This window comes from Macrosteles quadrilineatus, unplaced genomic scaffold (genome assembly GCF_028750875.1).
Source record: "Macrosteles quadrilineatus isolate MER2022 unplaced genomic scaffold, UCM_ALF_1.0 Scaffold_2__2_contigs__length_208266976, whole genome shotgun sequence".
Taxonomy (NCBI): Eukaryota; Metazoa; Arthropoda; class Insecta; order Hemiptera; family Cicadellidae; genus Macrosteles; species Macrosteles quadrilineatus.
Window position 1 is genome coordinate 178,033,095 of NW_026542595.1, and position 22,833 is coordinate 178,055,927.

The following is a 22,833-nucleotide window of genomic DNA, read 5'->3' on the forward strand; positions in this document are numbered from 1 at the left end:
GGTATCCTCATCTCATCTGATTGAAATGACTATTAAAAGGTTTGCAGTGTAAAAACAACAATTCTAAAAATTATAATTACCCCACCGCAGAAAACCGGCAGATATTTGACGGAACTTGCAAAGTGTCTGTGTAGGTCCGAAAATCTTTAGAGCTAGAGCTATTGTAAATTCGGTCTATTGAGGCTGTAAGTTTTTTTTTAATTCGTCTTTACGCCAGTGTCATTTTAGTAATTAAGTCAACGACTTTGTATGGGAGTTAAGAAAATCAAATCTATGCTACACTTTGATCATAGCATGAAGTAAGCATGTCTATGCTTTGTGTTTCTTAATCGGGTATTTTTTTCTAGAACTCTTATAGGAACGATCCCGGAATTGTTTTCATATTACTTCAGGCTAGACCTCGGGGTTGCGGCATTATCACTTACATGAAATTCATTGGTAAATTGGCGGGATTTGAACTAGGGACCGAAGTCCCGTGCTCTAACCACTAGACCAGTTCGCTGCTTAGTTGGGTATATGCACCGTTACAGAATATAAGAAGATATTCCTTTGAAACTACTGTAGAAACCCCCACTTTATTATAATAATTGATTAGATAGCTGATTACGTGGTTTCCATAATCAATAGTATGGCCTAATAATATACAAAGTGTAACTTATTTTGGGGTCTCCAATGATTGATATTATAGAAAGCTGTATGTATCTTTATTTGCCGACTAAGTAAGCAGTTTATTCCAACGCAACTTGATAGAAAAAAAACATTAGGACCTTTTAATCAACAGCTGGTCTCTGCTGGCTAGTTATGTCATTCTCATTGTGCTCTCCTGTATTTGTGTTCGTTGCAGTCTGCTTATGAAAATTATTCTAACGATGTACAAATTAATTAATTATTATACACTTTTAATTTAACCCTTGACCAATTAATATTTATTTTGTGCTTAACACAATGAAGTACAGTTAGTTGGAAAGAATGGACCTTTTCGTGAGGGGTGACTTTAAACTGGTTTGTTTAGTTGCCGAGCCGACAATCGACATCATTGGAAGCATAAGGAGCAAAATGTATTCACGTTAGGCTTCCTTATCATTTTTATTTTCTACCTTTACAATGGAAGATGTGAAAAGGGATCCTCCTTTTTCCAACAAGCTATACAACTGTGAACGTTGTTCAAATGCCTCATTCTCAAGTTTACAACTGTTTGTTGAGTAAGTAGAGACCCAGCCCACATAATCTAGGGTTAACTTTTAATATGATTCATAGTCGCCTCATACTGCATTATAGGAGGCTATATTTTATTTCTTTTTAAGCGAAGCCTAACTATTATAGGTGTAGGTGTAGTGTTAGGCCCAAGTTGTTTGAAGAGTTTTAGGTTAACTTAGCTCATTTTGTAAGTAGGCCCACAGTTTCGATCAACAATAACTTAAGTCAAAATGGGTACCGTATCCTACAGTTTCTTAACTTGACTACCCTAATATCGATTGGATTAGTAACTTAAACCTTCATTAGATTTTTTCATTATCAGCAAGTTTGGTTAGTTGGGTTAGGTTATAACAGTTTCATTTTCTTATATTTAATGCAGGTTAGTTAAAAATGTTGATAATAATCGATAGTTTCAATTGGTATTAGGGTAGTCCAGTTAAGAAACTGTACCCTACCCCTGTACATTCATACTGTTTTAGGTATACCTGGCAAAATTAAACTGTAGCCAATACCGTAAACTGACTGCAATCTGAATAGATTTTCTATTATGCTTGCTATTCAACCAGTTTTTTTCATTAGCATGTGATGTTAGTCCCTATCTGCCTTTCAATAAATCCTGCAAAATAACAAAAAAAGTAAAAGAGCATGAGAAAAGGCAGAAGAGAAGAAAATTTAATTAGGCTAATCAATTGTATTTCACATTTCACCTTCTTTCGTTCATCTAATCTCAATTTTTCAATATTGTATCTGTATCAGCATGTCAACCCTGTAAAAATGGTGTTATACCGTAAACAAATAAATAAATAAATATTATTTAATTTAGAATTGAATTAAATATTTAACATATCATTGATATTTAATCTAGGGTAAGTTAACTCGGATAGTAACTTATGATTCCACAGTCAAAGCAGACTTTCGAATAAGTTACTGTTTTGGTCCTTAGGAGATGACCGATGAACTCAAGCCAAAACTACCTACTTAGTTGGCATTTTGTATGCCTTACAACATTCTGTCCAAACTTGGACCAGTATTTCAACCAGTTCAATTGTTCAATAACGTATCTCCTGAAAACTACAACGATGACAACAAACAAGCTAAGCTATCATAGCCTATATTTGATTTTTGATGCCTAAATTATTGCAGATTTTTGGAGCTTATCAAATCAAATCTTTGAAGTTAATCAGACATCCAAATTAAGTTAAATCGGATAAGCTGAAACTATAGGCATACTCTTTTTTACTTATAAACTTTATTCGATTCAGAGTTCCACTTTTCAGACATTTGAGAGCCAAGCATTGCTCGCAAGAAGGGGGCTCCTTTGTCTGCCGTTATGGTGACAATGACGTTTGCTCTTCCCTCCCTGTCGAGGGAGTAAATGACTTGGACTACGAACGTCACGTTCTCAAACACCATGCAACACACGGCAAAAGTCACTCTAGGAAATCTTCTACTAGGAGCGAAGTTTCAGGAGAAAGGTGGACATTACACACAACTGCTCAAAACTTGCCTGCGGTCCTCAACGATCCAAAACAGGGCAAACAGGTAGGTTTAACATAGGCTAAGGTTATTATGCTATTTAAAATCAAAATCAATATTTTCTTTAGGCCTATTATAAAATTAGATATTATATTTTCTTTAATTCATCCATACACAGACTATATTTTTGATTCCTCAACACTACAAATGTTGTTGAGAATGAATGAGAATGAGAGAATGAGAATGAGATTCTCATTCTCATTCATTCTCTCATTCTCATTCTCATTCCCATATATTTTTGATTCCTCAACACTACAAATGTTGTTGCTAGTTAGATGAAAGTATGTGGGTTAAGTTAATCATGTGTAGTGTCTATAACTTAACGATACTGTTATCAAGTAGGCCTATGCCATTACCGTAATGCTTATTGTTTCTCCGTTGATCCCCAATGTCTTATCTGTACGTTGCACTTAGGGCCTAACCTAATACATTCAAAAGAAAAATTGATATTAAGTAACTAGCCTTTATATATTACTTACATTTTACCTTGTGTTGCAGAAAGATTTCTTCACTAAAACATGGGGTGATAGTTTTGTTGAGGTAGCAGACATTCCAGATCCTCGATACTTGCCTCATATAACTTTAGAAAACTTTCAAGCCTACTTGAAAAAGACTGTAAAGGTAAGTGTGTAATGTTTAATGTAAAGTAGGCTTTTAATGAATAGCCATTAATCTTGTTATTTATTTTCATGATAGTTGGCCACTGGATCGTAAAAATTAGCACTAATATGGTTTATATTACCTGGCTTCTGTCTCCGATCCTCGGTAGTTAAAAAGAAACTACAGCTGTTTCATGCCTTACATTGGCACATCCTCAGGTTTGGTGAACGCCAGTTTTTCTATAAAATATCCCTCGGAGATGAGTTCATCATGGTTTTACTAAAAACATGTAGACATTTACACACACGAAAACACGCACGAAACATTTAAACACTAATAATTAAGAAACGACTGCGAAACGTGATGCGGCGCCGGTGATGGATAAGTCGCGACTTGAGAACATGATCATGCTTTTCGCAGAGTAAGTCGATCATATTTATCTTAAAATATACCCAGTTGTGAACCCATCTTAATTGGTAATGTACTGTGCCAAATTTTGTTTTTTTAATAATTCTAATACTGCCTAAAAATGGTGTAGGAAGACTCAAACTAAATAGAAGCTTAGAAACAAAAATATGATAATTTTTTGCAATTTAAAACTATAGTACCCATTTTAACTAGGCTAGAGGGAGATTTACCAAAGTTTCAGGGGGGGGGGGGGTTATTGCCCCTCTCCCCCTCCTTTGCATTCGCTACTCATGTGAAGATTGGCGAAAAACGATGTTTGCTGGGTCTCAAATCTTCTTGGCCACTATTCAGTATGCCTACTGACATTCTACTACACTAACAATACGCAAACCTAATATGCTAGCATAGTAGCTCTATGCTCCTAGACTGCAACACATGTCTAGGGTTTCTGACTAGATCCCTGTTTTTATCGTGGAGGTGGCAACACTGATTGTGAATTTATTTCCAGAGACATCGAAAGCACGCCAGACTAAGCAGTGTTGCCCTCAAACCTCATTCTCATGCAGAACTGCTTCAAACATTCCCCAATCTTAGAGTCTCCCCCAAGTCTATAGGTAAGTAACTGTTTGTCACTTTTTTAACACGTTCGCTGCTGACAACTCCGATCGGAGTCATGCCGTACTGGCACAGCGTGCGTACGACTCCCATTGGAGTCATGGTGCAGTGTTATACAAGTTGGTCTACTGTTACCTCCTCATATGGGTGATGAACTAAACTATGTCAGCATGGTGTAGGTTGGTAATAAAATTTCCTGTAAAATTCCGTCTTTGTGTAAAAACACTTTTTGTCCTGTTTTCGGTGATTTTCTCTCTTTGAACAACATTACAAAGACACTGGCTACAGATCCAAGCAGTGCTGCTATCTATGAGTTTTCAGTGAACTACGTCCACTCTCGGGTTACCGTAACACAGCACCTTCTCTGCCGCTGTCAAGATTAATATATTTTAATGCCTATTGCTTTTGCTGATACACTGGCGGGCCAAGGGTGCGTCACATTTCCAACCGTCCCGTCAAAGGGATTCTTGCAGCGAACAAGTTAAAGCCATTGTAGGCTGTTATTTCAACAAACCTATCCCTAAAATGATAATTTCTAACTTGTTCTGTTCTAGCTTAAGTTTGTTATCAGTAGTTTCGTTATGGTACTCTTGATGGCCAATGGATTGGCCTTTGAAGCTCAACAAGGTAATGTTCCAGATTTCTGTAAAGCCAAGTTTCAAAAAATATCATGTTTTCTTCATTGTCTGTCTATAGCCTACGGTACTATAAATTATTTTGCAAAGTATTTTGTTTATTTCTGATGAAGAAAATAATCAAGAGGCGATTGATTAAATGATAAAAATTTCAACCAGTATCAAGCAGCATACAAATATTTCTTTTAAATTTGTTTAAAAAGTCCAATTATTGAATCACGTGCACTCTTGTGAGATACCACATATTATATCTTATCTGTTAAAGTAAAGCATGGACACAGGAAAAAGAACCACTGATTAAATTGTTAGAGGATGAGGATATCTTCCCATATGCAGAATAATACAGGTCTTTTGGATTTTTTTCATACTAGGGAAACATAAGGGTTTTGTGTTTGATTTCAATTAAAAACTGATGAAACATTTCGAACCCTTTTTCTCCTTGCTGGTAAAATTTCAATTCTCCGATAGCGAGGTAATATTTCTAGCTGGCCAAGATTACTTTGTAGAGTAAGAACTAAGCAGTAAATATTTTATATTTAGTCCTTTACCTTTACACTGTTATACAACTCTAAATAAATTTGTGAATAAAAAATATTATCTGAAAATAATATTTAAAATATGTTAGTTTGCTATTAATATGTCCTATCAATTCTAAGGGACTCTAATCCCCATAGTATCTCTGTAATATGAGTAGATTGGGTGTTGGGTTTTTTTTACTGGGCGTTGGCATAAAACTTAAATGAGAAAAGTCAGTAGCTTTTTATGGTTCTAAACTGGACCCAGCTGTTCCTGATCTTTGGTTATTAAATAAATGTTTAATTGAAACAGCTGATCTTAGACAGTAACAAAGCTACACAGATCATCTCAGACCATTCCACAGTCATCCTACACTCATATTTGGTTAAAATGTGCACCTAGGTGGCATCCCCATCTCAATGATTGATTGTTAAAATCATTGTTTCAGAAAAGAATCAGTTCGATATAAGTGTGATTCCAAAAATTTTCCTGGACAGCAACTTTACGCTAAACAACGTAGAGACGTTCAACACAGTGTTTCCACATCTTGGTCAACTGAGGGTGTTACCTCAGTCGTCCTCGCCTCCGCCTCCCTCTGACTCTGCTAAGATACTGCAAGAGAAGGTTAGTACAATGTCAAATATAACCCTTCCTGGACAGCAACTTTGTGCTTAACAATGTAGAGACGTTCAACACAGTGTTTCCACATCTTGGTCAACTGAGGGTGTTACCTCAGTCGTCCTCGCCTCCGCCTCCCTCTGACTCTGCTAAGATACTGCAAGAGAAGGTTAGTACGATGTCAAATATAACCCTTCCTGGACAGCAACTTTGTGCTTAACAACGTAGAGACGCTTAGTACTTAGTAACTTTGCGAAGATATGTTCAATATAGAGTTTCCATCATACAGTCTTTTTCAAAATTACGAGGGATGGACACTGGACAGGTCCTGAAATTTTCCCGATTTTCAAAACGGAGTTACGTTTGATCGGGAATTTTTCAGGAGAGGATTTCATTTTATTCGGGAGCTTTTCGGGACGGGATTTGATCCGATTGTCGGTGATTTTTCTGCATCGCGAGTAACGATTACGCCGCTATTGCGAGAGATGCTCATGATAGTTCCACGAACGCAGGAGGCGAAGTCATTACAAGCATCACGGCATGCAAGCTGAATCATTTCAACCAACGAGCCGTGATCGCAAGTCATTTTGAGGATCGCGTCGTGACCGCGAGTTATTTTATCGATCATGTCATGCTGTGAGTCATTTCAACGATCACGCTGTAACCGTGAGTCATACCGACGACCTTGCCGTGACCGTCAGTCATACCGACAACCTCGCCGTGACCGTGGAGTCATATCGATAAACACGCCGCGACCACAGAGTCATTTCGACAATCGCGCCATGACTGTGAGTCATACCGATGATCACGCCGTGACCGTGAGTCATACCGACGATCACAACGTGACTGTGAGTCATTTCGACGATCGTGCCATGACTGTACTGTGAGTCATTTTGATGTCATGACCGCGAGTCACAAGTTTCTATACCTGTAAATTTTTACCCATTTTTTATTTTTTATAAATCAGTGACACAACAGGTATAAGTCGATTTTGGTAACTGCAGTACTCAAGACTTTTAAAACAAGCCCTTTTTTAAAAAAAAAGCTCTTAAAATCTCGTCCCGTCCTGTCCCAAACTGAAAATTCAATCCCGTCAGTTCCCTAAAACAACATCCCTAAAAAACACCTGAGTTGAATTAAGCTCCAGTGATGTTCCTGTATTAAATTAAAATAAAAACACTTGAACATAACCTAACAATTGTTGCCCTGAGTTAAATGGATTTTATAGATGGGAGACAGTTTGTTCTCTGGTATTACTATTAAACATACACAGCTGCAACCTGCATTTCTTTTGATCATATTTAAAGAGCCAACTATAGCAGGACTCCATTTTATATCAAATTATTTTTCAGCTAACCCATTACCTTGATATTGTGGAAGTCCAGATTGCCCAGCAAGTTTCCCAAAAGTCTGATGCTTTTTTCCTAGCGATGACTTCACATGATACTCTCATGGAACAGCTTGGCCACACCATATCTATGGTTCGGACACTTAGGTAAGCAGCACACTGGATGAGTTGAAAATCCACAAAATCTTTTAATATTTTATCTTTAAGATAGGTCAGTGTGTTAAAGTATTAAAGTATTATGTGTTTGGATAAAATTGAATGGAGGGTACCGATGTGATACATTATGAGATTAAATAGGTGTCTCTATACCGATACCAGCAGACCTAAACAGCTGAAATCTTGGTCCGAGTTCATTGATGCCTTTTACAGTTGATATGTCGGAACAAGAATCATCTCATTTATAAAATGACTACGTAATGGGAAGTTAGTACTCTTTGCCAACTATAATTTTCAAATTTTTCATTTAGCTTGTTCATATCCTCTTCTTTTCTTCTAATTTAGAGATCAAATACGTCCAATAAAACAGGGGTTCTCAAACTTCGCCTACTCGATGACACCCGTAAATAATTATGTATGTAATACGGACCCCTACAACTACCCCCACCGTCAGGGTGTGTAACAAAATGTTCTTAAGCAAGTTGTAGCGCCCTTTTTATTGATTTTTACAAATTTGTTATTCAAGTCAAACTTACAAGGTGTTATATAGATTTGTCTCTAACAAACTATACATTTCCGATAGATCATCTAATGCAGATTCTTAAAAGCCATTGAAAATATTATTATGTTGGCTACGAGTTGAGACAAGCGATATTTTATTAGACAATGTCAAGAAATTTAGAAATGTCTAAAAATGGCCGTTGCTGGAAGTAGGAGTGAGATATAACTATCCGAATTGTGTATTTTTATCACAATTTATGTGCATAATGCCTTAAAAATTTTCACACTGACTACCAATCACCCTGTAGGCCTATATATGGTATTTATTGTAAATTGGTTCACTTATGTCACTACTAGCAAGTAAGCCTACTTAATTTTTTTCATTATTGTATAAGACTTATATAGACTGTTATCTCTTGAAATTTTCATATTTCCTTTTTTTAAATATATATTTTTTATTTCAGGGAGAAGATTAATAGTATAGACAGTGTTTTAGTAAAAGACTCATTAACATTAATTAAGTGTGAACGCACACGGAAAAATTATCTTCAGGTATATAATAAGGTAAGAAATTTTACAGTAAGCTTGAAGTAGTTACATTAGGAAATTCTACTCTAAATTAATTTTGTGTTATTGTGTCCTAATTTTGTACATATTATCTTTTAAATTATGTTGTTATTTAATATATAATTACTTTTAAGAAATGTAGTAAATGTTTTAATTAGACAATAAAAATCATTGTTTATCCACAATATACAAGATAGCAGATTTAGAACTTTTTTTCCGCACACGGGCTTATGCCTATGCGGAAATAGTTATTTGTGTAACTAGTGGTGAAAGTGGCACTTTGCTGCACATGAGAGCAATGTTTACGCACGAGCCGCAGGCAAGTTCTACTCGGAATGATCTCGAGTGCAGCAAAGGCCTTTTTCACTCGTGTTACACATTATATTTTTCCTACAGTCACTATAAAGCATATAAATAATTAGTCTTTCAAACACTATACAACACGTTTTTAGGTTCAGCTGGCAACACAAATGGTGCCCTAGAGAAAGTAGTACCCGCGGTCCGTATCACTCCGCTATTTTTCCTCAGCAAGAAATGTGCTCCGCGTTTTGAGAATATAGTTCCGTATGTTTTTGTAATTTTAAATGGTTTCTGCCCCTAAAAACAATGCTTTAAAGGTATTTTCTTGTTTATTAAGATCGTAGGAATGTTTTAAAAACGTTTAAAAGAAAAGTCCAGAAAGTTCAGAAATACCGAAACTATAAACACGAAATGACAGGTTAAATCGTAGTTATAATAGTCAATCAGCTGCTCATAGTATAATTATCTTTAAGTGTTGCCAACCTATTTCCAAGCGTACACGGATTACGTGCATAATAGAACCACGCTGTTTTGTGTTGTTTCGTTGGAATCCTGATGTGCGGCAAAGTATAAACCGTACGGCAAAGTATAAACCGTACGGCAAAGTATAAATATGCAGCAATTAGCAGCTTTCTGTACTATAAACAGTACAAGGAAGCCAACTTTTTCGGGTGACTGTAGGAAAAATATATTTCATTATAATTTATATCTGTTTATTGTATTGTTTAAATTTTGGAAATAAACGATTTGACTTTGACTTTGAGTTTGATTTTTCTGTTTTTTTGCGTCAGATTAAATACAATTTAAGTACAATTGTGTTTTAAAATTGGTTTGCACTCTTTCCAATTCTTTAGGATTTCTTTTGTAAACAAGATAAAATCAACAATTGACTGTGAAGTTCTTTCTTTTATTCTTTACAAAATTCTTTCTGTATTTTAAATTGCTTCCGAAAATTATAATTGATATTCAAAACGGTTTACGCTCAACATGATAAATTCTCGCGGTCTTGTCAAAATTATTTCCTTTGTCCACAGAGACAAATATTCTCCTGCCTAAAAAAGTGCAAAATTTTTTTTAAATTCCAATAATAACACAAAAATAATATTTTCCAACAAACTTACTTATTATTAAGACTGCCAACATCTCTTTTAAGATTCAAATATTAAGTCCTTTTTCGAATAAAGTCACAGATGATGGTAGAGTAGCTAGAGAAAATAATGAGGATATCTAAATATGAGCCAGAAGATTATTTTTTTAGGTCTGGATATTCAAGATTCACATTAAACACACTAATAAAAGGTTATCTTTATTTTGCAGTTGAAGCTGATGTCCACTGTACTGCAGACCCAGCCTACTATACAACTGCTGCTGTCTGCACCGGACTATGTGGCTGCGTTGGACCTTATCTTTACCACTCAGGAGCTGTTGTCTCAGCATCTGGCTGGTGTACACAGCTTCAGGTAGGAACTGTACAACAGTAAAGCAGGGCCTGAGCCCAGGGGCGCAAGGGGGAAATAATTCCCTTCGCTGGAAGGGAATTGCAAACAGGTGAGACTCCTAGAAATTGCAATGGGAATCAGTCTTGTGACCATGAGGATGAAACTAATGTATTACGTCATATTGATTAGGCTAAGACAACATTGGACACATTTTATGCGTAATTTAAGATAAATATGCATATTGAATGGATGCGCAATAATGCCATGCACTGTTACTCAAGGGCTTGTAAAACTTTGCTAGATCCAATGGTAATTACATTTTGACTAGAAAAACTTGTGGGGATCCTGTGTAACTGTGCGTTTTTTTCAGACATTTAGGTTCGGAACTCAATGAGATGGTGAAGGTGATTGGGACATTGATGACTGGAGAGTTTGAACGCTATGCTACAGCCGACCTCAACAGACCTCTACTGGAGTCTGAAGACCAAGTCCTTCAAGGGGTACGTATTTTTTGGAAAGATTCATTCATTCGTCTTAAGCAAACATAGGGTCTTATCAAAGGTATAATTCCATGAATATTATGCTAATTTACCAAACACTGTGGAACTCCTAATCTCCTAGTACAGCAATCTAAAAAAAACTAACAGGATTTGAATTTAAGCCTATTAAGGGGGATTTTAAATTTTAATTAATTAACAATCCTTATATACTACTCCTCCGTTAATAATGAACAGATTATTACAAACCATGTGTTAAAATTAAGTATGGTTTGTACTTAATAAACCATTAAGTTAACCACTCTTGTTGAAATAAATCTTTGAATCTACCATATTACATATACAGAGTACTTGTATGGGACAGTACAAACAACAACAATGTCGGTGGTTGTTTTCAGGACAAGCTGTCTTGTATAGTGTTAGGCATGCTGAGGCGAGGCTGTTTTGACTTCATCGACGCTTACCAACAAGAGACTGTATCGGCCATCAAGGCAGCAGTCAAACAAGCAGTCATTGAGGTAAATCTTGTGTTTATGCTATGCTGGTCCTATATGAAAAAATGTAATGACTTCTTGTGTTACCAACGTACCAGGTTGGCACTACTACATTCTACATCACAATTGCTATCTTCCTTTCTTTGTGATTGAAAAAGTGGTCAGTGACCATGAAATATTTAACTTTGTGTGAATATAAATGTGTTACCTATTGAGGAGACTCGCTCACTGTACAGGTAAGCCTGCTATTCCCATTAACACGTTTGTTCCGATAAATTTTTTACCGATGTAAAACGTTTTTGAAAACCCCAACGTGTACCACCAGTGGTACACGCTATTACCCTCAAAACTTCAAGGGCCACCAGTGGACTGTTATTATGGTGATTGTACGCAACAAAAAGGCATTTTGGAGTCTTCTAGGGTGTTTTTACCATGTATTTGTGTTTGTGTTCATGTATGCCCTGTGAAACGTGTCCACGGGTGGTACATGAACCAAATTCAGGTTACATTGATATTGAAACTACTGCCGTTGCTCCACAAATCTCAGTTGATTCTTCGCCTCATGTACCAGCCTCTTCCACCCTTCTCTGTCTTCTGCCAAGTTGACATTTGCACCCATTGTCCTGATGTCGTTCAATACTTGATCAGTCCATCTCAATTTCGGCCTTCCCAATGGACGTTTACCTCCCCAGGTGTGGCTCTCCAAACTTCATACAGTCTTGTTCCTTTCCTCTTCTTCTTCTTAGCACATGCCCTATCCAACTTAACCTTTTTCCTTTAACTATTGCAAAAATATCTGGGTCGGTGTTGTTAAAACCGACTTAACCGACCAATATTAAAACACCATGTTAAAAAATGTGTTTTTATTTATTTCAACAACAAAAACTTGCTTGAATATAAAAAATTGTACTAAAAAGTCAGCTCAAAGTCTGTTTTTAAGTTCATGGAATGTACTTGTTTTTGTTTTCAACGTGATGACTAGTCAACGTGTACCATGGGTGGTACATGGTTTATTTAGAGAAATGGGTCTAAATGACTTAGGGTCAGTGTAACTATCCCTTCCTGGTTTAGGAATAAATGCGATACGCGAATTACACCACCCTAAGGGAATGTGTCCTAAGGCTAAGCTGGCTCTGAAAAGTTTACAGAGTGGGTGTATAATTGTATCAAGAACCTCCTGCAAACAAACAGGTCTTACCTCATCAGGACCCGGCGATTTGAAGGGTCGTAATAAGCCAACAGCCCATCTTACCTTGTTGAAGGTGACTATGCGGCAAGCAGTGCTCCACATAGAATGAGTGGCACGACGGCCCAGGTTAGGCCGCTCTGGACTCACCTCCTCCTGCTGCACTTCAGAAACAATACAACCAGGGAAATGAGTTTTTACCATAACCTTTAGTATTTCGGTAGGTTCAAAAGCCATTACACCATCCGGTCCCTCAACGGCACCCAGAGTAACATGCCTGTCTCTAACAAGTACCTTATGTATTCTAGAAGTATCCTTGATACTCTCTAAATTTCCACAAAAATTTTTCCATGAAAGCCTTTTGGCCTAACGTACAGCATGGTTATATTCTGTGAGAGTTGTATGGTATATATCCCAATTATTGGTTATCTTTGCTCGCCTAAAGTGGGCCCTTACTCTCTTCCTAAGAGAGGCAAGTTCAGGACCCCACCAACTAGCCCTGTTGCTCTTTCCCTTGCTCAAAGGACAATTATCCTCAAAGGATGTTACTATGCACCTAGTTAGACGATCTGCCGCCTCGTCAAGCGCATCAACTGTGTTTATAGGAGATGTGTTCAGGTTTGAGGCAATTCTGCCCCGAAGATCAGCTCTGAAGGATGCCCAGTCGGTTTTAACTGGGCTCCTGAATAAGCGAACCTCGCCGCAGAAATTCCCCAACCCGAAGACAATGTGCCTATGATCAGACAGGGATGGCTCAAGGGACACTGACCAGTCAATAATCCTGTCAGCCATACCCTCCGAACACAGGGTAAGATCAATTACTGATTGGCCTATCCTGCTTAAAAAAGTTGGTTCTGAGCCTACGTTTGCAACAAGTAGGCCGCAAGAAGCTATGTATTCTAGAAGTGACCTACCTCGGTTGTTAGTGTCCCTGCATCCCCAGGCCGTATTATGGGCATTGGAGTCGCAGCCTATCACGAGTTCGGATCCAGACTCGTGTGCGAGGTCGACCAATCTTCTGACCTCGGCCGATGGGAACAGTCCATCGTCGCCCTGTGGCATGTAAACAGAGGCCAGCAGCAGTTTTATGTTGGATTTAGTACATACAGTCCTAATTACTGTTACGTCCCTCGAACAAAGCTCTAGAACTGGATTACATTTTAGCCCCTCTTTAACCCAAATGCAAGTTCTAGGGTGTGGTACAGATGCAGAGAAGATGCTACCCTTTATAGTTCCCATCCCCGCAATTCTAAAATTATTGATCCAGGGTTCCTGAATCAAGGCATAATCTAAGGCATTTCTCTATCTTCTTTCTTTCTTAAGATCCTAGAAAAGTTGGTCTCAAGATATATGATGGATACAGCTCTTAGGACACATCCTTTACATATTAATCAGCATGCGTATGTCTCAGGAAGATCATGCGAGACTGCGTTGCACCAACTTGTAAGCAAGATTGAGAAAGCTCTAGAGAGCAGTGAAGTGGCCCTGGGTGCCTTTCTCGATATTCAAGGTGCTTTTGACAATACTGGTACTCCAGCGATTCTTAATGCGGTGAGAGCAAGAGGTTTTCACGGTATAATATGTGGATGGATTGAATCCTTGCTTCTCAGTAGGAAGGTTAGGCTCTCACTCCATAATGATACGATCGAGGCAAGAACTACTCGAGGATGTCCTCAGGGGGGGGTTCTTTCTCCTCTCCTTTGGAATTTGGTAGCAGACGACCTTATTAGGACCCTCAACGAAAGTGGGGTTTTCGCCTTAGGTTATGCTGATAATGTTGCAATCCTTGTGGTTGGAAAGTTCCACGGAACCATAACTGACCTTATGAATAGAGCTTTAAGGGTAGTGGATCGTTGGTGCCAGGAAGTTGGGCTCTATAAATCCCAGGAAATTTGTAATGGTACCCTTCACAAGAAGGAGGAAACTGGATGGGATCGGCCCACTAAGACTGCAGGGTACTGTAATAGAGCTGCAGAATCAGGTGAAGTATCTTGGTGTAATTTTGGACAGATCACTTCACTGGGGACCACATCTTCAAAAAGTCATTGAGCGTGGCAAATGGTCCCTTATGGCATGCAGGCGGATGGTAAGTGGCACATGGGGGTTACAGCCTAAACTTTTGCACTGGCTGTATGTATCTGTTGTTCGACCCGCCCTTACATATGGTTCGCTTGTGTGGTGGCCAAAGATGGAATCAACTATAGCTGTTAAAGCTTTAGCAGGAGTTCAGAGGCTTGCTCTTATTATGATAACTGGGGCAGTAAGTAGCTGTCCTGGAGCGGCACTTGACTGTCTGCTTGACATGCTACCTATTGACATTTATATTAAGGTGGTAGCAAGTAAAACAGCCCAACGCCTTAGATGCGAAAACTTATGGACAGCCTCAGGAAACAATAAAGGGCACTCCAAAATTGTTCAGGTGGTACATAATGATGAATTGGACTTACCTTCAGATCACATGTCCAAAAAATACTCCTTTGGAAAGCCTTTCAAAGTACTAATACCAGATAGGAAGGATTGGTCTGGCGGAAAAGGACCCATACCCACAGGTGACTTAGAATGCTATACTGATGGTTCTAAGATCAAAAATGGGGGCACTGGAGCAGGTGTGCATTGGATGAATGGAGGCACTGGTATTTGTCTTCCAATGGGGGTGTACCCAACTGTCTTTCAAGCGGAGGTCACTGCCATTCTAGTTTGTGCTCAAGAACATCTTAACAAAGATATCAGAGACAAAACAATCAATATCTATACTGATAGTCAAGCGACCTTAAAAGCATTAAACTCTTACGAATTCAACTCCAGGCTCGTGTGGGATTGTCTTGCTTCTGTGTCTGAGTTGGGTAGGAGAAATGACCTTACGCTTTGCTGGGTGCCAGGACACTCAGGCATTAAAGGAAATGAAGCTGCAGACAGATTGGCAAATACTGCCTCTGCGACATCATTGTTAGGCCCACAACCCTTCTGTGGCATCTCACGAAACAGTGTATGTTCTGCGATTGCGTCATGGGCCAAGGAAAAGCATCGCAAACGCTGGGTCGATGTTCCCCTTCTTAGGGTCAGCATGCTTACTCTGTTTAGGCCTTCCAAAAAGGTTGCCTGTGACCTCTTGAGACTAGACAGACGAAGAATTAAATTAATTGTTGAACTGATAACTGGTCATGGAAGATTCAGGAAACATCTACAACGGATGGGCTTATATGATGGTGAACCGATCTGTAGGTATTGTGATAGGTCAGAAGAGACAGCTGATCACTTACTCTTTGATTGTAGCGAGCTCTCTGACGCTAGATCGTTAACTCTTGGAAATATGGCTAGAGGTAGATATCTTCCTGAGGATGAACTAATTGGGAAGCTACAGGCATTCATTGGGCGCCTCAACTTGTAGGTCAACAAGAAAGCAATTAAGTATCTGGGGTGCGCAATAATTTGATTTCGGATGAAGTGCTTTAAGGTCTCGACCTGCCCCTGTTAGATAAGATAAGATAAGATGGTTTATTTAACAAAAAACGCCACAGGTGGCTACGTCGGAGCGAACGTGTTAAAAACAAAGTTCGATGAAGTACAATTGACACTATAGTAATTCTTAACGAATGAACAATAAAGAATATTGTATTGTATTGTATTGTAACAAAATCACACCTATTCTCGCCAAGAGCCCTTTACCGTTTTGTAATACTGATATCTCAGCACTGATGTTAAATAATCTCCATACCTAATACCAATGCTAACTTGAAAGTGTGTAAACATTTATGCAGGTGGTTGCTACTAGTGAACTGGCTCATAGAGTGAGCGGAGACGCAAGTTTGGATGACCAGTTGAAGGCATTGGCAACGGAAGAATGGACGCAACTGCTGAAGAATGCTGCTACTACTCTACGAAGATTGGTCCGAAGGGTCAAAGTAAGTGTTTACTTATTACTTATCAATTTTAAATATATATTGTATGACCGTTTCAGTAATCTACCAGAGATAGAAGTTGTGAAAATGAACCTTTGCCACCTTTGGGGGACAATATACTTGCGTAACAGTACTTTTAAATGAAGTGTAAAAAATCTCCCCTTCACAAAGCTAAATCCAAGGCACCGAGTCGTAAGAGGACTGTAAGAGGTCAATTCACTAGGAAAAACCATCAAAAGGTAATTATTTGTGTTACTAGTTGCTAATAGATGGGAACGTTTGTGGGGTTGTGTGTAGCTGAGATACAAAATATTGTTATAGTTATTAATATAGTATTATAGTAATTATAGTTATTATTATAGTAAGAATGTTTCAAGAATCTAGGATATTTTGTTACAGAAAGCCGCAGAAATAATGCAACACGCTGCTGATGCAAGTGCAGGGATATCTGCTGGACAGAACTCTGAAGAGGCCACAAACAGCATGCCAGTTACGTGAGTGAATCATTTAAAACACTATGGATACGCCCGCACAAGATGGTGCCTCTAGCAAGACTAAGGACACCTCCTAGATCTTGAAACATCGTTAGCACTTTTTCTTGCTAACCGGGATAGAAAATATTGGCTATGTACTCTTAAATAACATAAACTTACCATAACCAAGAATAAATTTCAAAAAGTAAATTTTGTTTTCATAGTTTTTTTGGATGAAAAAGCCTAGAAGAAGATATAATCGCTCAGAAACTACTTAATCGTAAAGATCCTCCTCTAGAAGGAGCAAAATATGTCAATTAATATATATATACATATATAATATCTATATTTTTCTATCAACATCAATTCTGGAATTCTTTTCTTGGATGAGCTAGTTTTTCACATGTTGTTACAGAGACTACTTCTTGACCGCTGCAGACCATGCCAAGGTCAGTCACAAGTTGAAGCAGTTGCTGTCGTCGACGTGCCAGTACACGCAAGAACGTTGCGCGCAACTGCTCTCGTCCAAGTCACTAATCTGGCCTGACGAGAAATGTCCTACCATCACAACCGAGTTAGAACTAAGTTATTTGAAGTAAAAAAACTGTTATTCTAAAAAAATCAGATCTTACTATGAAACAAAGCTTTACAAGATGCAGGAGCATTCTTAAATCACTCTATAATAATTATCTGTTTAAACTACCAGGAAGGAATAAGTACTTTTAGACATCTAATCACCAACAAAGTAAAATACAATAATAACTTACAATCTGTAATCCAAAATAATTGATTGGACGCTTTGTTCACAGACGAGATAAGGAGAACAACAGCTCCAAGTCGTCTCATTGGCTGGCTGAGAAGGCGACATTGACTCAACTCAGTGAGTTGTATCAACATGTTGAGTTGCTCAGCTGTGAGTGTGAGAATGTGTGTCCCGAGGCACCAGCATCGTACCTGCGCTCTGCCTTCCGATCTCAGGTTTGTTACAGATAACATGGCTAAAGGAACAAAAGCTGGGGTGGTAAACGCCTCAGACATTGGTGCAAAAGAAACGAGTTTAATCCTCGGTATATCTATACAAATTGGTGGGATCTGGATCGCTTTCCCATAAAAGTGTTTTTTGATTCTCTCACACAATGGCACTAGCGTTACTTAGGTATAAAATTGGCTGTCTCAAGAATGTCAAATTAGCCACAACTATTTTTGTAGGTTTAAAAATAAAAATCTTTGAGTTAAAATATTGTCTCAAGATATGTTGTCAAATTAGCCACAACTATTTTTGTAGGTTTAAAAATGTAAACAAAAAAGGTTTGAGTTAAAATATTTGTCTCGGAAGGTTCATTTTCAGATTCTTATCAGGATTGTCTGGAAGCTCTTATATATTTATTTATATATTTTTAACCTAACATAAACACTTATTTGTTTGAAGTTCACTCCTATTATTGGTAAATTTGTGTTAATTGAGAGATTGTTGTGGACATTTTTTAGAACGATTAGTGAAAAAACAAATCTTTACCGTGCTTCAGGATCTGTACCTAAAGTACCTAAAATATAACAATATTGTTAGGCCTATATAAACCTAGCTAAATGGGGAAAATTACAAATGAAACCCCCTTATTTTTTGCCTCCTGGATTGATACAAATTACTAATAAATAGGTTGAAAATACCTTTTCACACCATCAATCCTTGTCGTCTTTCTGGATGACAAAAAAAATCCTGGCCAGCCTAAACAAACTACTAACACTTAACACTACGCGGAGATTTACCAGTCCGCACGGCATTATTAGTTTGTTTAGGCCGGCCAGGAATTTTAAATTTTTACAAGTATTGTTTAGAACTGCCTGTATGTGAATGTGGATCTGCAATGACCAAAGTGTTTACAGTTTAATGAAGGTACAAGATTTGACGGGCAGCATGCCTTGAAACTATAGTCATCCCAAAAGATGACTACGATCGATGGTACAGCATTTATTAGTAAAAGTAAAACCACACAGTGTGGCTGTCAAAAACAGGAACAAAATAATCTTATAAGAAAACAACAGTTTCCACAAAAAAACACAATTTAAAAAAACACAGTTTTAGCCAAACACAATGGACATACCTGCACAAGATAGTGGTTTAAGCAAGGCTTAAGCTATTTAGTATTTTTACTGGAAAATGCCTCCACTAATCCGTCCAATACCATTTAAAACACATTTTACTATTTTACTTAATACAAAATAAAGTTAAAGTAGGATAAAGTTGTTAGCCTCCTAGTGGTTTGTGTCTTGAATGACGGGTGAATGATGAGTGAAGGGTTCAATTAGGAACGAGAACACAGTTGTACAACATAACAGTAAATATTGTTTTAACTTTAATACTTCTGGGGTGGATTTGTAAGTTAAAATAAAATATGATAAAGACCACAAATTGGCATGAGACGGCTATACTTGCTATGATACTGATACAACATACATGTACAATATTCTACCAGCATATTTTCAAGAATTTAAATTGTATTTTCTATGACTATTTTTGAATTTCAGGCCAATAGATTCATGCAGAGATTTCATTTTGAACGGACAACAAAGTTGTCTCTTATATTGGACAGTGAATCTTGGAAACAGACTGAGGTTCCTGTGGAGTTTCAACAACTCTTAGATCAAATCTCGGAAACAGGTCAGTAGTCTAAATTAGTTACATTCAGGTTTATTTAGCACACAACGTATGGTTTATTGTGATAACTAATATTTTTTACTTAACTTCTAATGCTACTAATTTGTCACAGGAAAATTTTCCCAGACCAGGGATCAGACTGAGGAGATTTTGGATAGAAACCGAAAACCTGCCAATTTTCTGTTTGTGGAAGGGGAAAAATTTGCTGTAGTTGGGTAAGTGTGTATGATTTATGTAGGAATAGAATTTTGTTGAACAAAAATAAATTAATTCATGAGAATCCCCTTGTTCAGTACCTATGTCAGAGAACAAATTTGTAAATTATGTTTTAATTGTTTATTTAGGGTTTGCCTGTAAGAAAGGAATATGCTGCTCTAGGTTTGCCTGGATGAGAAAGCAATTCCATTCGGGAGGTATTCAAGGTTCTGCCGCGACCACAAAAGACTATGATGATGTCTACAAGTAGGACCGAAGGAGATGTTCACTATTTTTCAGCGATCAAGGCTTTTGCCTTCTTTAATAACGATTCTTATTACTGCAGTTTAAGGTTTTAAACATTCTTTTAGTGATTTGGATCATAGCAATCCTGACAGTTGGAGTTGTACTGTACTAACCTCCCCTTGCTTTGTTACAGTACTGTATTGATCCTAGTCAACATAGTGGCTGAGTATTGCGTAAGGGCAGAAGACATGAGCCTATCAGCAGCCAACCTGTTAGGCTACCTGGCAGAACTCCTGGCGTTGTTCAACTCTCGCAGTTTCAAGCTGGTGCTGGGCGCCGAGGCTGTGTCTGAGAAGACAGGGTTAAAGAAGATCACAACTGCGAACTTAGCTCTGGTCCTACGAGCACTGCAGCTGCTTCTGTGGCTCATCCCTCACATAAGACTGCATTTCCAGAGTAAGCAGTCATTCAATCACTGTTAATGAATACGTGTTGCTAACCTAGGTCAGCGTCAGACTTTGGTGGGAGAGGAACAGATTTGTAGTACGTCCACAAAGATTAGGCTGGTTTGGAGCGTGTTTTTCTGCTAAACTCAATGATTGGTTGTATTTGGTTTTTAAATTTTCTTCTAAATACAACTGTTCTACCTGGTCAAGGTTTGAGGGCGCCACTTTGTTAAAAGGAGTAAAGACTACTCCTTCCAAGACGGAACTGTATCAAAAGATAAACTCCACTTTTAGTTTTGTGGTTTTGAACTGGCAGCCGACATCAGGAAACATATGTTAATCAATGTATCTTTACCATTTAAAATAGAATACACAGTTTGCCACACAATTTACAGATAAATACCCCAGTTTAATCAAAGTTAAGATAACCTTTTTTTGAGAAAATTGTTTTGAAACTGTTCTTGAATGAAACAAACAAATGCAAATGTTTTGGATGGGTTTTTTTTAAGCATATGGGTTTCTTTCATGAAAACGAACACGGGTTTTGACACCAAAAACTAGGATTGGTCGGATGAATTTATCCACAAAAAAATCTAAAAAAAGAGCAGTTGAATAGGCTAAAATACCGCATCGTTTTGAGCAATGCACGCAATAGGTTCACAACACAATATGATATTTTGCTGCTCCAAGATTCTTTAGAAATAAATCAAACCAGTAAAATTTGTCAGCATTGCGTCTGATAAACTCATGATCAGGGTTTGTGTCAGGTTTGCTGCCGGAGAGTGCCAAAATGACTCAGCTGGAGACGGTGACTCGCCACATCAAGACACATGTGAGAGATGTGCAAGACAAACTGGTGTCTATCATGGAACCTCTGGTGGTTAATGAGCTGAGACATTGGGAGGCTCGGCCACCTGTACCCTCCAAGTCATTCCAGAACATCTGCAAGTAAGTAAACATTGTACAGTTACAGTAAAATCTTGATTAACTTATCTTAGTTGAACCGGCAGAGGCGACCTCAGGTAACACGGAAAAATAATGGGAAAAACCAATTGTAAAAATGTTAAATTTCTTTCAAACATTTAGATTCCAACATTTCAAACAATCATTTAAATATGCTCGTGAAAACTAAAGTACAGCCAAGTGCAGGTGCCTAAAGCTGGGCACTTATCGTCCGTGCACAGCAAAATAGGTTGTCTTGGCAATCGTTAGATTCTACCACACAGAAGTAGCTCATGCTCTTGAGGTACTAGGCTGTCCACAGGTAAAGGTAAAATGGAAGGTCATATAACTGAACACTGAACACTGGACATTTGTAGTTGAAATAATGTTTGAAGAAAGGTAATTTTATCTGCATACCTAATATAAAATATAATTTTATTATCTTATGTTGTAGATTATTAATAGATCAATCACATATCAATAAAGTGAATACTTAATCCATAAAATTGACTTAAGAGTAAAATTGTTTACTCTAATGACACAACCGTTAATTTAATCTTACTTCAAGTATAAATAAATAAAAAATAAACAGCTCTACAAATTATTTAAGATGCACATTGAAAACGTACAAAACACGGCAAGTTTTTAGAAAATTACCCTTTGAGGTCGAATTTTTTCCCCATTTTTCGCTGAGTATAATTTGCCATTAGAGCAGTTGGGAAAATGGCACCCGGCGACCTATACTCACCATTCGACCACAAAGGGTTAAGCCTACTACTTCTAAACAGAAATAGCCCTAGTCAGCCATAAAAGTGCAACCCAAAATACTAAAAATAACAAAATAATTCTGGCAGAAAGTTGATTATTTTTTTGTAAAAATTGAATGCCTTCAGAATTAGAGATTTTTGGCAAATAGTTTATTTACATTTGCCAATAACAATGCTAATTGTACAACAATCTTGCGAGTTATTTTGGACGTAGTTTACTGACGGGATCTTTTGCTGAACAGGAGGCTTATGAAGCTGCATGAAGCCATCGCCAACATTCTGCCAGAGAACCAGACTCAGGATCTGTACAGAACCATCAACTGTGCTTTCAAGGATACACTGAGAGATCAGCTGGCTAGAATGAACATTGTGAACAACGGCGGGCCTCAGCATGGGTACGTGTTCTAAAACTAACAATAAATATTAAATATTGTATTCTTGTCAAAATTTACTAACCACTTGAGCTTGTGTAGACTGTCAGTCATAAACTATTTTTCATACACTTTTTAAAGGGGTTCAGCTAGGTTATTTCTAAAAATTTGAATTAGTAGATGCATATAAAATTCACTAAACATAATCAACTGGTAATTTGTCTT

At 37.7% G+C, this 22,833-nt stretch overlaps 1 protein-coding gene across 1 annotated transcript in view; it reads left to right on the top strand.

Annotated features, from left to right (window-relative positions):
- The first annotated feature begins 839 nt into the window (after positions 1-839).
- Positions 840-22,833, top strand: part of LOC128986000 (vacuolar protein sorting-associated protein 54-like) — a 31,881-nt gene continuing 9,887 nt past the window's right edge. The window contains exons 1-19 of the mRNA XM_054406049.1: positions 840-1,202; positions 2,475-2,739; positions 3,232-3,354; positions 4,250-4,355; positions 5,956-6,131; positions 7,478-7,620; positions 8,595-8,694; positions 10,315-10,457; positions 10,807-10,936; positions 11,332-11,451; positions 16,372-16,515; positions 16,912-17,006; positions 17,401-17,559; positions 17,795-17,963; positions 19,512-19,644; positions 19,754-19,856; positions 20,276-20,538; positions 21,296-21,476; positions 22,480-22,632. Of these exons, the coding sequence (XP_054262024.1) occupies positions 1,105-1,202; positions 2,475-2,739; positions 3,232-3,354; positions 4,250-4,355; positions 5,956-6,131; positions 7,478-7,620; positions 8,595-8,694; positions 10,315-10,457; positions 10,807-10,936; positions 11,332-11,451; positions 16,372-16,515; positions 16,912-17,006; positions 17,401-17,559; positions 17,795-17,963; positions 19,512-19,644; positions 19,754-19,856; positions 20,276-20,538; positions 21,296-21,476; positions 22,480-22,632 (2,804 nt within the window). The 5' untranslated portion in view covers positions 840-1,104. The remainder of the gene's footprint in view (positions 1,203-2,474; positions 2,740-3,231; positions 3,355-4,249; positions 4,356-5,955; positions 6,132-7,477; positions 7,621-8,594; positions 8,695-10,314; positions 10,458-10,806; positions 10,937-11,331; positions 11,452-16,371; positions 16,516-16,911; positions 17,007-17,400; positions 17,560-17,794; positions 17,964-19,511; positions 19,645-19,753; positions 19,857-20,275; positions 20,539-21,295; positions 21,477-22,479; positions 22,633-22,833) is intronic.